This window comes from Chaetodon trifascialis, chromosome 13 (assembly GCF_039877785.1).
Source record: "Chaetodon trifascialis isolate fChaTrf1 chromosome 13, fChaTrf1.hap1, whole genome shotgun sequence".
Taxonomy (NCBI): Eukaryota; Metazoa; Chordata; class Actinopteri; order Chaetodontiformes; family Chaetodontidae; genus Chaetodon; species Chaetodon trifascialis.
Genome location: NC_092068.1, coordinates 6,940,095 through 6,955,187, shown reverse-complemented (window position 1 = coordinate 6,955,187; position 15,093 = coordinate 6,940,095). Strand labels below are relative to the sequence as shown.

Here is a 15,093-nt window from a genome sequence, read left to right as displayed (position 1 = left end):
TTACTGGTAAATTTAGGAGATAAAAAAAGAAAAATCAAACCATTCATTATGTTAAATTGCTATTATGGTTGTACGGTGACGGGCTGTTTGGCAGCTCTCGTCTTTGGCTGGAGATGAACTGGAAAAAGTGCCAATCTTTCTGTCATTGATCTGACTCTGGGTCAGCCAGTAGCTGCTTCTTTTAACTCTTTGACATTGCACAAAAACGAAGAGACTGACGGCTGTCAGCTTTGCTCTTTAATTGTTATAGGATATTTATTTGTTCAATAGCTTCTCCTATAGTGATCATTTTAGAAAGACTCGCAAACAAGGTAATAAAATCAATGTTCAGGGGAAATATACGGATATAGATTAGAAATAGAGAGCCATTTACAGAATTAGAAAGCGTGTGTGCTGCATCCCTCCAACTTGAAGAAATACAGTCAAAATTGTGAATCACCTCGCGTTGAAAACCTTTTAAAATCCACAATCTTTCCCCGGTGAGCAAATGGGCAGCAAGGTGCATTTGCTGAAGCCTTTCAAATGCTAACGTGGCCATATTTCACTCTTACAACCTCCTCACATCTCCATAAAATATTGCAGCACTCAGAGTGATGACTGGAGCCTGGCGCTTTTTCTCCCACACTTTCTCCGTAATAACGCAGTTTGTCTCGAAAAACACTGATTATCTCAGTCATATAAAAGCGAGCTCTGTCCTTTTAAAGACTATATACTCTGCAACAATCCTGTGCAGTTGCATGCGAAAGGCCACTGACTGCTCGGCTTGTCCGCTTTTTTCAAATACTTGATGAAAAACATGAAATGACATGAGATTCTGTTTTAAAGTGAGTGCAAACGTAATCTTTAACGAAGGCAGGTGTCATCAAGCGCTGAATAACTCAGTTTATCCAACCTCATTCTGCAGAGTACAAAATATCGTGCAAAGGAAATAAAAATAAAATAAAATAAAATAAAAACACGCTGACTGGTTGAAAAGTCTTAACCGCATTGCATATTAAATAAATCAACAAAACGGTTTCAAAATAGTAATAAATAAATAAATAAATAGATAGATAAAAGTAAAGCTGAATAGGTTTATTTGCCTGTGGACTTTAACATTTACTCTCCAGTCTCCGTCACAATAAACATGAGGAATCCATCCCTCCTCACCCGCCGAGTCCCGTTTGATATACTCACAGTGTCTGCGGTAACAGCTTATCATGTAAATGTATATTCTTTGGCATATGTGAAAACAATGATTTCCACGGCGTGAAACGCATCATTAACAGCACCACTAAAGATCTTAATAGAGTGTGGCTGCTGATGCATTCAAGTGTCCTCCGACACCTTGCTTTCCGCAATTTAATAGTCTGTACTGCGGATTTTAGAAATAATCAAGTGGTTTTAGTCGAGGATTAAAAAAGGAGTTACATTTCTAGTCAATTTGCTATAGTGGAGCTATTTGGAAAAATTCGGGCAAATGTAGTCTACATCAGGCACTGCCTTTGAACACACATTTAAAGTGTCGCGTACAAATAGGCTACAGCAATGCTATCAAAAATAATTTATTACAAAAGGAATAATGTTTTATATATGCATAAAATAACAATGTATGCTACATAAGCCTACTTTTTTCGGCTGTGCACCCGCTCTGAAATGTCACTTGTCCGCAACATGGATCATCAGCTATCATAAATAAATCCAGTCAGCTTTAATATGCACTGAGCAGCGTCGTTCACATGCAGTTTAACTGGAAGCTGCCATTTCCGACAGCGCGTTAAGGCAGCACCAGTCCAGCGAAGAAGCACATGTGAAGCAGCCGAGATTCTGTCCCCTCCAATCACGGCGCTGTCTCACTCAGCCCTGTCCAATGGGAATAGCGCGCGTGCAGGTGGCTGCGCTATTATCAGCGGGTCCCGCTTCAGTCCTAGCCTAGAGCGAGTCAATTTATGGAAAGACAAGTCGAACCCTTAATGGTTCCCATCAAAACCACTAAAAACATCATCAGACCGTCCGACTTCCGCGAGGATTCCTGTGGCGGGCGCGTGCAGCCTTCTCCCAGCTGACAGACTCCGACCAAAACAAACACGCGGAGACATTTTTGGGGAGTTTGACCGAAGCTGTACACGTCCCGAGAGAGAAGAGAAGTTCGGTTTTGCTCAAGTTTTCCAACATTTCAAGAGTCTGCTTCTTCCTCATCCAGGACCCTTTGGAGAAGGTGGCAGAAGTGGCCTGGCTCCTGAACACCACCAGTCCGCTCTGCGCCTTTATTTACGCTTATTAGTTTATTTTTGTAATTTCCTGTTTTTATCCGAGCGGCTTTGCTGGTTCATGTTCACAAATGTTAGCGGTCGGGCAGATGGAGGCTAACCGGCAGAGTGCTTTCGTCCTGGGCAGCACCCCGCTGGCGGCGTTGCACAACATGACCGAGATGAAGACGTCCCTGTTCCCGTATGCGCTGCAGCAGAGCCCGGCGGGCTTCAAGGCGCCCCCGCTCTCCAACCTCAACTCCCAGATCTCCATCGGGACCCCGCACGGAATAAGCGACATCCTGGGGAGACCCATCACCACGGCCGGACAGCTGCTCTCCGGGTTCCCCAGGATAAACGGCCTGACGACCACCGCGGCCGCCGCAGCAGCGGGGATGTACTTCAGCCCGGCGGTGTCGCGGTACCCGAAGCCCCTCGCTGAGCTGCCGGGGAGGGCGCCGATCTTCTGGCCCGGGGTGATGCAGGGTTCTCCCTGGAGGGACCCGCGGGTTCCCTGTCCTAGTAAGTGCTGTCTGTTTGTACACTTTTTGGGTTAGTTTATGAGTCGTGCAAACTCAGAGAAGCCAAAGCACCGCTGTGTGGCTGCAGCAAGTTGTTGTGGAGCTGTGGTACTTGTGACTTTATGTATTATTAAGGCCTGCAGGAGGCCTGTCACAGAGCAAACACCCCAACAAAAAATATTCTACTATATTTTACCAAGTCGCCACCGAAAATCTAAATTTATTCTCATGAATATTACAGCTGAACCGAAGGGATCAAATGTTATTTAGCACCATGGTGACCATAAAGATGGGCCGCTTTCACAGGCTGAGAGTTCTTACTAGAACATTACATTTGATGAGATACTTGGCAGGCTTTCAAACTTGTAAAATAATAATAAAAGCAGCGAATATAATGGAAGGCTACAGTCAGAAATAATCGGTCAGTAAACGCATCATGGAGCTCAGATTTAGCAATGCTTGAGGCTCATTTTGAATTGTGAAGTTGCGTTAATGTGTTGACTTACAGGAGCAACACATTTAAAGCAGCATGTGGGCTTCAGAAATATGAACAGCTGTTCAAGCTTTGGTCTGTAGTCTCTAAAACCATCCCTCCTTGTGTTTCTTTTCCAGCTCAGGCTAATATGATGATGGACAAGGACGGCAAGAAGAAACACTCCAGACCGACTTTTTCAGGACAGCAAATTTTTGCACTGGAGAAAACTTTCGAGCAGACGAAATACCTGGCCGGCCCAGAGAGAGCCCGCCTGGCTTACTCTTTAGGAATGACCGAGAGTCAAGTGAAGGTAACAACTCTCAAATTCTGCTTTTTTTATTTATTTTTTTTATTTATTTTTTTTAAGGCAGCAGAATTTTTTGCTTTTTGTGTAATCCCGCGTTTGGCTGCAGGTCAAGAAAAGAGACCATGTTGTTTTCTTAACAGCTGCATAAACCTGCGCTTATTATCAAAGTCCAAATCATTATTTGACTGCTGTTGTTGGTATTATAATACATCTTGTGTAGCCAGATTATTCACACCTGCTGTAATGAGTTTAAAATAATGCGCCATTTCGGTTTTGTGCCTTTGAGCCTTTGATTGCTTGTTCATTTGTGGACCTGTTGAGCATCTGTGCGCATCTCTCTGCCTCCTCAACAGGTTTGGTTTCAGAACAGAAGAACCAAATGGCGGAAGAGACACGCAGCAGAAATGGCCACGGCCAAGAAGAAGCACGACTCGGAGACGGAGAAGATGAAGGAGAGCTCGGATAACGAGGACGACGACGAGTACAACAAGCCACTGGACCCGAACTCAGACGACGAGAAAATCACGAGACTGTTGAAAAAGCACAAGGCCACCAACCTGGCGCTGATCAGCCCCTGCAGTAACAGCTCGGACACCTTGTGATGCCCACAGCTGGGGGCCAAAGTGGGTGGCCGAAGGGTCCAACAGAGACTTGTCGCGCTCTTTCTGACCCCCTTTCCACCTGACATTGCGAACATGCGCCTGATGGGATCGCATTTTGCTCAGACAGAGCGAGAAAATGTGTTAAAAAACAAACAAACAAACAAAAAACAACAACAACCGAGCGCGTGCGGAAAGACGCGCTCACCAAAACGTGGCCAGAGACGCGTTTGGCTGCATCCAAAGCCACATCCAGACACTGTATGCACGGAGATGTAACTCCTGTCAGCACTGGACTTCAAGAAGACTCACAATGCCGAGGTCATGGCAGGTGAAAGGACAAAAATATGGGGACAGGAAATAGTTTTGGCGACGCAAATCACTTTTTACGCATACAACTGGAGTTTTAACAACAGGTGTAAATGTAAACTAAATATATACACACAATCCGGATCAGTGTTTGGCTTATTAGTGTGTCTCATTACTTTTATTCCACAAGTAAAGCTGCTTTGTTTTTTCCCCATGCAGTATAACATAACACACGTCATTTTGCGTTGCCCCTCCACCCTAAATTAACAGCCTGTGTCACCTTTAACAGGCAGCAGGGCCATTTGTTTTGCTCTGAATGAGAGCCTTATTAATTGGTGATATAATTTTCAGCAGCCATGATGTTTTTTATCTGCGGAAAAATGAGCAGTCCTCCATTTCGGAGCAAAGAAGCATACACGCTTTTTCGATAATTCTGCTTTTATCCATTTTTTTTGGTTTTAATCAAAAGCAACAAGCTTTTAATCGAAGTGGTTTATTAGCAGCCAACACTGATCCGGATCCCAGACGCATGTTAAAAATGGCAGGTGTAATCGGGGCCTGTGATGCTTCTAAAGCTCAGTTTAACCAGGGTATCCACTGTCCTAAAAGGCGAGAGAATTTACTGTTTTGAGGGGGCGCTGGTTTGAGATGAATGAATGATTTGTGCTGTAGCCTAAAGATGAAAATGTACGTGAGATTGTATATATTTTTTACTGAATAACTTATGTTGTTTCATGCAGTGGAAACGTGGCAGCCTTCCTCCCTCCGCAGCCCGGACGCGCTTATTCCCTCAGATATACCTGCTGCTTCCTTTTTATTCCTGCAGAGTAATGTCGCCCCTTTTCTCCACGTTTTGCAATTCTCCAGTTCAGTATGGGCACACAAATGTATAGAGGCAAAATGCTGTAAATAATCACTGTAAAAAAAAAACAGCTTGTTTTAACGACATCAGTACACACGTTTCTTTTGGTTTCATTTGAGAAAGTTTCTGTTTTACCTCATCATCACACAGCGGAGTCGAAATCTGGACCGTCGTTTTTGTTGGAATTAAAAAGAGTATTATTGCTTCCGGGAAGGTTATAGGAAGAAAAAAACACTTTGTATTATGAATAAATTATTTAACAAGCATTTTTTGTTTTATTATGACTTTTGTTTGAATGTATGGGCTTAATATAAATTAAAGATAAATTCATGACTATCAATAATTGAATTTCATTATTGGCAACAACGATTTTAGAGGATTGCTGAAAAATTTAGAGGAAAAGAAGGAACTCTGCATAATGATCAACTGGATTTAGTTATCTTCATATATATATATATATATATATATATACAATTTTCACTGTTTACCGAAAGCAAATGTATTAATTTATTTTATTTATTATTGGCCACAGCCTTCAATAAGGCATTCCTACAAGTTAGCTACATCAAGGAGGAAAAGACCTACACCATTAATATTATTGCAATTGGTCAAATTTAAGCCTACTCAAAAAATTACTACTATTACTACTACTTATAATAATAATAATAATAATAATAATAATAATAATAATAATAATAATAATAATAATAATATAGGCAGCTGTTCAAAGAGTTTTGCCTCTTTTAACGTATGATTCATATTTCAGGACTAATTCACTAATTTGAATCTTTCGTGGTTTCTGTGGAGCTGCACAGCAAAATGAGCCTTTACTTTAGTTCATTATTCATTCATGTAAAACGATTATTGCTCACGGGTTTTTAAAGTTTCATGTTTGGTAGGAAGAGTTACTTGATTTGTTTAAATCAAACCCGCTAAAGTGGAGCTGCTCGTCAGAAGTGCTCCCCCTCTGTCTGTCATGCGGTACTGCACCTTTTCTTTCCTCATAGTTCAGATCAATGGGAGCTTTCTGCACCGTCTGCATGCAGCCAATCAGAGAAGAGCAGCCAGAAAAATCAAATCCCCTTCAGGAATCTGTGATCCAGTGAGCACCTGCTGTCACAAAAGGTGGAATCGAATGAAGAAAATTAAAAACAGGCTACTTTTAAACCAGTTTCTAAAAATAACTCTTTGAATGTGCCAGCCGTGAGCCGCCACACTGCAGGCTGTCTGCTTTGTGCTTATATATTCTTTGTAAAAAAGTATTATTTTTCTTTTAAAACTTTGGTTTGACCAAAATTTGGTGTGACCAAAATACCCTTTATGTTATATTTTTAAAGTGCGCTTGTGTAAAACCCTCCTGAAGGTGTGAAATTCTTAATATTTCCGAAGTTTTATTTTAGTATCAAATAAGCCACATGAAGTGTCCTTTTTGCTGCATGGCGGACTTCTACTGCGCTCGATTTTACCATCTAAAATGGATTGACATGCTGTATTTCTACAGCACTGACTGTGCAAAGCTATCTTCATTCAATTCAACTTAAATAAAAACTGGATAAAAAAGAAAGACGCACGTTTCACAGCAGTAAGTGACCAAATTCATAATATAAAACATCCTGTGGAAATATTAGCCAATGTAGCGATACCAAAATACATAAAAATGCTAAATATCCTACATAAAGTCCATGCTATACAGCTGTTAGAATGTTATTCTTCATTCGGGCTGGTGTGGAGGCTCATCTTCAGCCATCTGAAGCTGCTGTCAGAGCGCAGGAAACGCGTAACTCTCCCATTGGTGAGTCCTCTCCCACGGCTCTGATAACACACTGACGATGCCGCGCGGGACTAATTGATGAAGACCTTTCCATGAAGCGCTCTTGTTGTGCAGGAGAGAGGTAAAACGACAGGTAATGAGGACAAACAGCCGTTGAGCTCTAATGGTTTTTATTGCTTGAGAACTGCATCACCTACAGTAGAGGCCAGGCCGTCCAGAAGGGGCTAGAATAAAATCTCTATCTGCTTTAATAAGATGGAGTGAAGAAAAACTGCGGCTTATACTCCTACAGTATACTCACAATGACCAGCAGGAACAAAAACAAGCAGGCTTTTTTTTCTTTTTCTATTTTTGTGTGTGTAACTTTTTGCCTACGAACCAAATCACACAAGACAACATAAATTCTGCGGCAGGCACAAAATCATTTCCACTTGCGGTGATTTAGATTAAAAAAAAAAATCACGGAGGACCAATCTGAGGGCTTCACGCAGTCTGAAATCTGTAGTGTAGTAAATGAAATCGATAAAAGGAGACGCTGGCGTCTCCTGCTCGCCTCTTTAATGCTCAAATTATTTGCAATGAACGCTGCTGAAGGCTACATACTAAACAAAGAAACAGCCAGACTCCTGCTCTCCCCCCGCCTTTAGAGTTTCTCTCTTTTTACAGCTCGTCATCCACACAGCCTGACTTAAGTATTTCTAACTCTTACACACTTCATGTCTGTGTAGGATACTTGGCACCATAATGCAGTAACAAAACTGGACAAAAAAAACAAAACAAAACAAAAAACTGTTTACATTTTAAGGATACCCAAGCCTATCTAAAATATCACATTCAGAACCATAATATTATAGAAATAAGTTAGAGTAAGAATAATAATGAAATAATGTGAGAGTGCTATATATGAAACATTATCTTATATACTTGCATGGTCTATGGCACTGCTTAAAACATTCTTGGATAGGCAATAAATCACTGAGCAGTAGCTCTGCTCCTCTCTTGTACTGACTATTCAAAGGTCACAGCGGCTGCAGGAACACCCACAGTCACTCCGTCTGCGCACACTTCAGCATAAACATTTTGGTAAGAATTATAAATTATCTCTTTAAAAAGTACAGTATATAAAATGAGACTCAACTGATGTGTCAGGCATGGCAGTGTGTTGTGCACACAACAACAAGAACAACAACTCAAAAACAACGACAAAAAACAAATCAAATAAGAGAGAATTTGTTGAAATAAACTGAAAAGTTCGATCTATTCCAACAAAGGGACCACAAAGTTTGGTCGGAAAAGAAAACGGCACTAAAACCATCAACTCTATGTTATACTGTCCAATGTACAAATAACCCTAACAATATAGATATACAACTTTTTTTGCATTGCACTTTTTTAAAACACCTTACATACTGTGTGGAAAGTAGCTTCTATACATAGAGGCATACCTAAAAATGGCAAGTACGGTGTCTAAAAGGATGTAGTAGGACTGATTTCAATTAGAGTTTTGGCAACGAGGCTGTGGCGTGGAAAAGAGTCATCCGTCCGTCCGTCCATCCGTCCGTCCGTCCGTCCGTCCGTCCTTTTTTTTCTTCTGTGGGGAATGGGGTTGCATGGCAACAGTGAGGTCAGCGATGTGTGTCTTGTCTGGAGCCGGGCCCTCGGGTGCTCGTCCACATCTCAACAAGTGTTTTATGGAGAGAAACCGGCTGTGTTTTCGTATGGATGAGGTGTCAGGACAACTGCAACTGGTCAGCACTGCTGAAAAACTTTGTCTAGGTTCTTCAGTGTATGCTTGTGCAAAGTGTGTGTGTGTGTGTGTGTGTGTGTGTGTGTGTGTGTGTGTGTGTGTGTGTGTGTGTGTGTGTGTGCGTGTGCGTGTGTGCGTGCGTGTGCGTGTGTGCGTGTGTGTGTTGGTGTCCTGTTTTTTTTTCTGTGGTGTTCTCACAGAGGCGCTTCACGGAATATCTTCTCCCCCCTTTGGCAACACTTTCCTGCGGAGAGACAAAAGGAAGTCTTATTCCTAAACGCCGAGCAGTATTTCAACCCAAGAAAAATGTCCACACAATGATGTCCACTTTTTTTTTAGCTGAAGTTAAAGCACAAGATGCAGCTCTAGTTTGTAAGTAAACGTCTTAAAATGACGATGGGCATTTTAAGCAATCGGCAGTCATGTCACATGCTGCGCTGATGGCGTTTTATTTTGGAAGAAAACTCTTCAAATGGCCACATTTGCCTTCAGAACCACTTGTGCAAAGTCATGAAAAATTGAGCAAATCAAAGCAAAATATAGCAACAATGGGAAGAATTATAATAAAGAAAAAATTAATATTTACCACGACATCACTGCACCACACAACACTTGTGCTTATTTGCATTAGGTTTACCTGCCCCCGCTGTTATTCGGAAGGACAGGAAGACAGGCTGGCAGGGGGACAGAGACAAAGCACAGTTAGAGAAGACCAGACTTGGATGCTCTATGGGACAAGCTTTCCCTCTCTGAGCAGCCGTGACACACAGGTTAAACTCACACAGCGGTGCCGTGCATTTTTGGGCCCGTGTGCTAACGACATTGGACATTTTTTAAACATAGCCAGCTGTGATTTTAGCAGTAGTGTGTGGCTGGGAGGTGAGGGCTGCTGCAGTATCTCTCAGTGTGCTCAGGTCACCTCGCACACACACACTAGTGTCTGTGACACACTAAGTATTGATGAAAGACCTGACTTAAGGCGCCTCTCTTTCAGCGCAAGACCTTCTGTCTGACACGGCGGAGACTGAAGCAGCAGTGTGGAACACCTTCTACACAGCCGGCTTGAAAAAGTGCTCTCTGTGCAGCTCTGACCTCTCTCCCACTTCTTCTTCTACATTCTTCCTTGAATATAAACAGCTTGAAGTAAGGGCTGACTGTTTTAGGGCAGATATAGACATTTTTTGGAATAAAGCTGCTGCAAGATTGAACATATTTGTACTCTGTAAATTTCATTTTTGAAGATTCTTGACAGCAAAGAGTGCTTATCCCTTTTTACTCAATTGGTGCAGCATCTTGAAACACACATTCATATCCAGATGTACAGTATGCAATACAGATAGTTTCCTCACTAGATACAAATGTGTTGAGAGTAGATCCTCCTCCGCTCCTGGCTCAGACTCACGGCCTCAGTTTACAGAGAACAGTTTAATCACAGCATCCCAACACAACCACACACACAGTAGAGACGTGGGCAGAGCCCCCTGTCGTTACCTTGTGGTCCCCCATGCAGACATTGGGCCCGATGTTGTCATAGACTATAGACTTCTCTTCATTTTCAGGCTGCAGACACACAAAATCAAATTTTTGGGGCTGAAAATGTGATGAACAGCATGTTTTGTCCATTATGTGAAATGAGCGTCACCACACTGAGCGGCAGTGCAGCTTCGGTTACACAGTAAATACACAGAGGATGCAAAGTCAGCAGCACCGCGCTGCTGTTTACACAGTACAATCATTACAAGCTTGTGTCATGTGTTATAACACATTCATGGATGAGCAGTCAATGTGCTGCTCCATTAAACACAATTAGCAGGATTACCGTGTCGATTTCAAAATAAAAGTCCCGGAGAACCGTGCAATGGAGAGATTAAATATTACCGTTGGTGGTGTGGTTGTGCACGATTTAGACATTGAAATTAATTGTAAAAGTCATCAGGGAGGACAATAACAATTTGTTTAAGTGCCAATAAAACCGTAATTATGCCACCAGTGCAGTCACTCTGTGCAGATCATTTTCCATTTCCATCAGATTTCTGCTTAATATGTTTTCATTCTGACTCAGCCATTCAGCTCGCAACTTTGTATAAATAGTTGGTGGAAACACCGGGGACAAATTCAAAATGAGCACCAGCTGTAAGTGCTAAGTAACGAAGGTTTATTACGTGCTTGGACACTTAGTTCAGAAAATTGTAAGGGGCAGCCATTAGTACAATTAAGAGGATTTACAGGCACAGAAAATGAAGTGAGCGGCGGACAGAAAGTGAAAGAAATATGTTTGTCTCTATTATCTCAGACAAACGTTTAAGAAGCTGGATTCATCATTTCGAAATAACTCAGGAAACATCTCAAAGATTCTAAGTTTGTTTTTGCCGGTTAAAATCAAAGTGTTCACCGAGCAGCGGCACAGCGGAGTTATGATTAAGGCACCTTTAGGGACTCGGCACTCAGTTTTAACTTTGAAAGTGGTGCACAGCGCAGTGGAGAGAAAAGGAAAGCCGGAGTAATTTAGCAGGTGGACATTTGCCTCTCTCAGTGTAATCTGAGTGCCTATCTGAGGGAATCATGTTTCAATATCACTTTCTGCACACAAAGAAGCTGTTACCCACTCACACATGAATCTGAGGACTGGAGTATAAATCACACTTGTCTGGTTGAACTAAAGACTTTTTAAACAGCCGGCCCCAACCCCCACACACACACACACGCACACACGCATGCACGCGCGCACACACACACACACACACACACACAGGCTGGTGGGTGCTACCAGTTGTGACTCGGTGAGCTGCACTGGCGCCTCAGAAGAAAGAGACAGAGAGCTTGAGAATGAACCATAAAGCGAAATCCAAATTAACTTCAGACCAATCCTGCAGTGGAGCGGGGTCAGCACACGGTGTGCCTCCACCTCACTCTACCTTTTTCTAGCGGGCCACGCACTGGCACCTCTCTATTTGTCTGGCAGCCGGCCCCGAACCGCTGCCTCGCAAAGCCCGAGATACATTCATCAAACACACACTTGATAATTTACAAAGGCAGCATAAAATTGTGGATTTTCGGGCTGCATAATCTTTAGACAGATAAACAAATTACCCGGGGCCCTCCAGCAGAGAGGGTGCGCTCGCTCGGCTAAACATTCATTACCGGCGCTCCCGGAGCTGGTGCCGCGCCGCACAGCCAGCGGGCAACCTTTGGCGTGTTAGGGCTCGGCAAGCAGAAAATAACATGATGGCGAGTTAACCGACCGTGCCATGATAGATGACGCCACACGCCGGGCTGTTTACGGGCCTATGTCTCAACAATCTGTAATGCTGGGAGCCAGAGAGTGTGTGCTCAGTGAATCATCAGCCAATCTACGAACACACTAACTGTTCCACTCTGTCCCTGCATTACAAGCAATTAGCCGGTGCTTGAGGGGAAGAAAAGCAAACAACAACCCAGCTGTGTGTGTGCATGTGTGTGAGTCCCCTTTAACATAATTCTGACACATTAAGTGGGCGAAACAAACTGGGTTTGTCATTTTAAAAAGCTTTACGGCCCCTGTTAGTTACTGTAATACAGTCATCAGAGTTATTGTTCTACTGTGGCTTCAGTCAGTAAAGAAGAAAGATCAGGAAGGAATTTTTCAATTGTGGCGGACAAAAGAAAGCCAAACTTCCTGAGCAGCCCCCTGCTGTAGCCTGTACCTGTACAATACACTGCTGTATCTCTTTCACACACATTAACACATGAAAGCCGGCGCGTTCCAGCACTGCAGAGACTCACAGGCTGAACTTGTGTTTGACAATCTAGTTTTTCCACACTGGATTGTTTCTGGTGATTAAGGCAGGTTTGTCCCAAATCAGAAGTTGTCGTCTTATGGAAAACCGAAAAACCATCTGGGAAAACTTGGCAGAGGTGCATGGTGGATGCTCGAAGTAATCCAGCAAACAGAATAAGAGGAGAGGATAGAGGCGGCAGATTGGCTGGAGTTTACAATGCTGGGATGGATTTGAGGCTGAGTGGAGGGAGGAGGCAGATCTGTGGCTTTATGAAGAAGATGGGGCTCACTGGGGTGAAGTGCTGGGATCTATATATACTGTCTGGGTGGACCCATGGCTTTGCACTGCAAATTAATATTCACAGAGACCTCATCCCTCCATCTGTGAAGTGACAGAGGGCGGGGAGGGTACTGTGGATCAAGGACGATAGAGTTATGGAAATAAAGGGTGAGACATTTCTAAAGACGCCTGTGTTTCAGCTGAGGGAGGAGCAGTGACATTTTAGAAGAGGAAGAAGTCTGACTTTTAAAAGCAATAAAAAGCCCCGAAATTGCGTCATAAGAGGCATGTTTAGGCTCACCTTAAGGACCAAGTCTCTGGCAGAGGCAGACAGGAGGATTCGGTCACACCAGGCGGGGCATCTGGTGTTCATGTACTGCTTCCCCTGATTGCTGTCTTCACTGTATGGATAACTGAAGAGACACACAAGCAAAGCACAAACAGTAAACAGACAAATTCAGACCCACACGACAAGCTTTTATGGTCATTTACACATGGTTAAACGGTATCCAGCTTCTAATGAACTTTATTTTCTGGTAAAGTGCTACAGAAAGAACAAGACAACAGAGGAAAAGCAATAAGGAAAGCAATAACCATGGTCTGTACGAATCAACAGGGCTCCAGAGCAGTAATAAATATGAGACAGCATGTCATCCGCCTTATCTCACAGACAGAGATCAAAATGTTTCCCAGAGAAAACAGGAGGCCCCGAAGTATGACCAATCATCTAAGTAATCTCTTGAATCAACACACATGGATGGCTCAATCAAAGCAATCTTTACTCGCCAACTGTACAGGTTGTGAGTGTGTGTTTGTGAGAGAGAGGGAAAATAGAAAAGGAAGAATGAGAGTGATTTAGGCAGAGCGAGCCAGAGGGAGGACCGCTTGCCCATATGTATAGCTACATCCCTACAGGGTCATCAAAAACAGATTAGGTGCCGCAGCAAATGGCCAAGAGAGATTGTATCTTGGAACAGCAGGGAACAATCGCATGATTTAAGCGGCGGCAGGGCTGGAGTCGGGCGGAGAGCCATCGAGCTGATACAGATTTACATTGTTGAGAATTCAATTTGCCCCTTCCGCTCATCAAACTGCTTCAGATTTACACGCCACCAATCCAATTTGTTTGTAGGCGCTCATCAGGATGTAAGAGCGGGCTTACGTACTGTAATACCAATCCAATTTGCTCCTTCAGTGCCACACGTGCTAAGCCTAGCATAACACAAAGTGCCTCTCCTCTGAGGATGGTGATCCTAATGATAAAATAAACACACACATCTGCTCTGCGATTCATCACACTTGCTGAGCTCTGATAGCTTAATTGGACTTTGTGCTCAGGCAGAATACATTTAATAAGCATTTGGTTGTGGTTGCTTTGTAATGTATATGTGTGCATTCAAATCACTGCGTGGTTGCTACTGCTGCAGCTGCAACTCTGACTGTTACTAACACTGCTGCAGCCACTGGGACCAGCACCAGAACACTACTCCCTCTCTATGCACTCGCAGCTGTCCCACACGATTTCACCTCTTCTGACGAGGCATGGACTGAGGCAGAGGGCACGGTTAGCTTTAGGTCGTGAGCATCTGTGCCTCCTCAGATCTCACTGGAAGGCCAAAAATCCACCAGTGCTGCCAGATTTGAATGTGTCATGTGAACAGGAATGATCTGTTATTAGTCGTCTTGTTGCTGCCTTGCGTCTTATTCCTGTCCTTGCATGTTATTTTTATTTAAGCCACCTGAACTATAGATGACCACCACGTGTTTCACATTATTTATTGGTGGATGTGTACAGTACTGGATATATGGTGAATATATGTTTTGTCATGTTTATGCATTTAATAAGCTATGTCATTTTATTGTATTTTTGGGAGCCTTTTTAACATGAGGCTAGGGACAATAAATGAAAATGGGCCTTTTGGGTTAACTCATTTACAGCTGTTGTTTCTTTCTGTTGATAAATGATCAATAAACTGATCTAATAAAGAACCTGTGTTAATTATCACATGGGCTGCACTGATTTCATTGGGGATTAGTCATTCAAAATGTTAACCTGCTTGGTTCTTTGTCTGTCCATCAGCACAGCTGTTAAAACATGGATGGCCTAACTTGTCCTACAGTGATTCCCTCTCAAAGTGTGTATTGTACATATGAAGATCACAACATCAGCACTGGAATGCTACAGTGATGTTGTGCCGTACAGTGAAATGAATGAGATTAACCCTCAACCACACCAC

At 43.0% G+C, this 15,093-nt stretch overlaps 2 protein-coding genes across 3 annotated transcripts in view; one reads left to right on the top strand and one right to left on the bottom strand.

Annotated features, from left to right (window-relative positions):
* The first annotated feature begins 1,808 nt into the window (after window positions 1-1,808).
* Window positions 1,809-5,567, top strand: nkx6.2 (NK6 homeobox 2). The gene is made up of 3 exons (XM_070977689.1): window positions 1,809-2,750; window positions 3,362-3,534; window positions 3,885-5,567. Exons 1-3 carry the CDS (start codon window positions 2,321-2,323, stop codon window positions 4,131-4,133), a joined length of 852 nt encoding a protein of 283 aa, XP_070833790.1. The 5' UTR covers window positions 1,809-2,320; the 3' UTR covers window positions 4,134-5,567.
* Window positions 5,568-7,225: 1,658 nt separating this feature from the next.
* The window catches only part of LOC139341040 (inositol polyphosphate-5-phosphatase A), a 129,203-nt gene continuing 121,335 nt past the window's right edge, over window positions 7,226-15,093 (bottom strand). Inside the window, exons 13-16 of one of the 2 annotated variants that reach the window (XM_070977290.1) lie at window positions 13,158-13,269; window positions 10,311-10,379; window positions 9,406-9,493; window positions 7,226-9,063 (exon numbers count right to left, since the gene is read on the bottom strand). In XM_070977290.1, the coding sequence (XP_070833391.1) occupies window positions 9,413-9,493; window positions 10,311-10,379; window positions 13,158-13,269 (262 nt within the window). In that variant the 3' untranslated portion in view covers window positions 7,226-9,063; window positions 9,406-9,412. The remainder of the gene's footprint in view (window positions 9,064-9,405; window positions 9,494-10,310; window positions 10,380-13,157; window positions 13,270-15,093) is intronic. The other variant, XM_070977289.1, reaches the window with a different exon arrangement.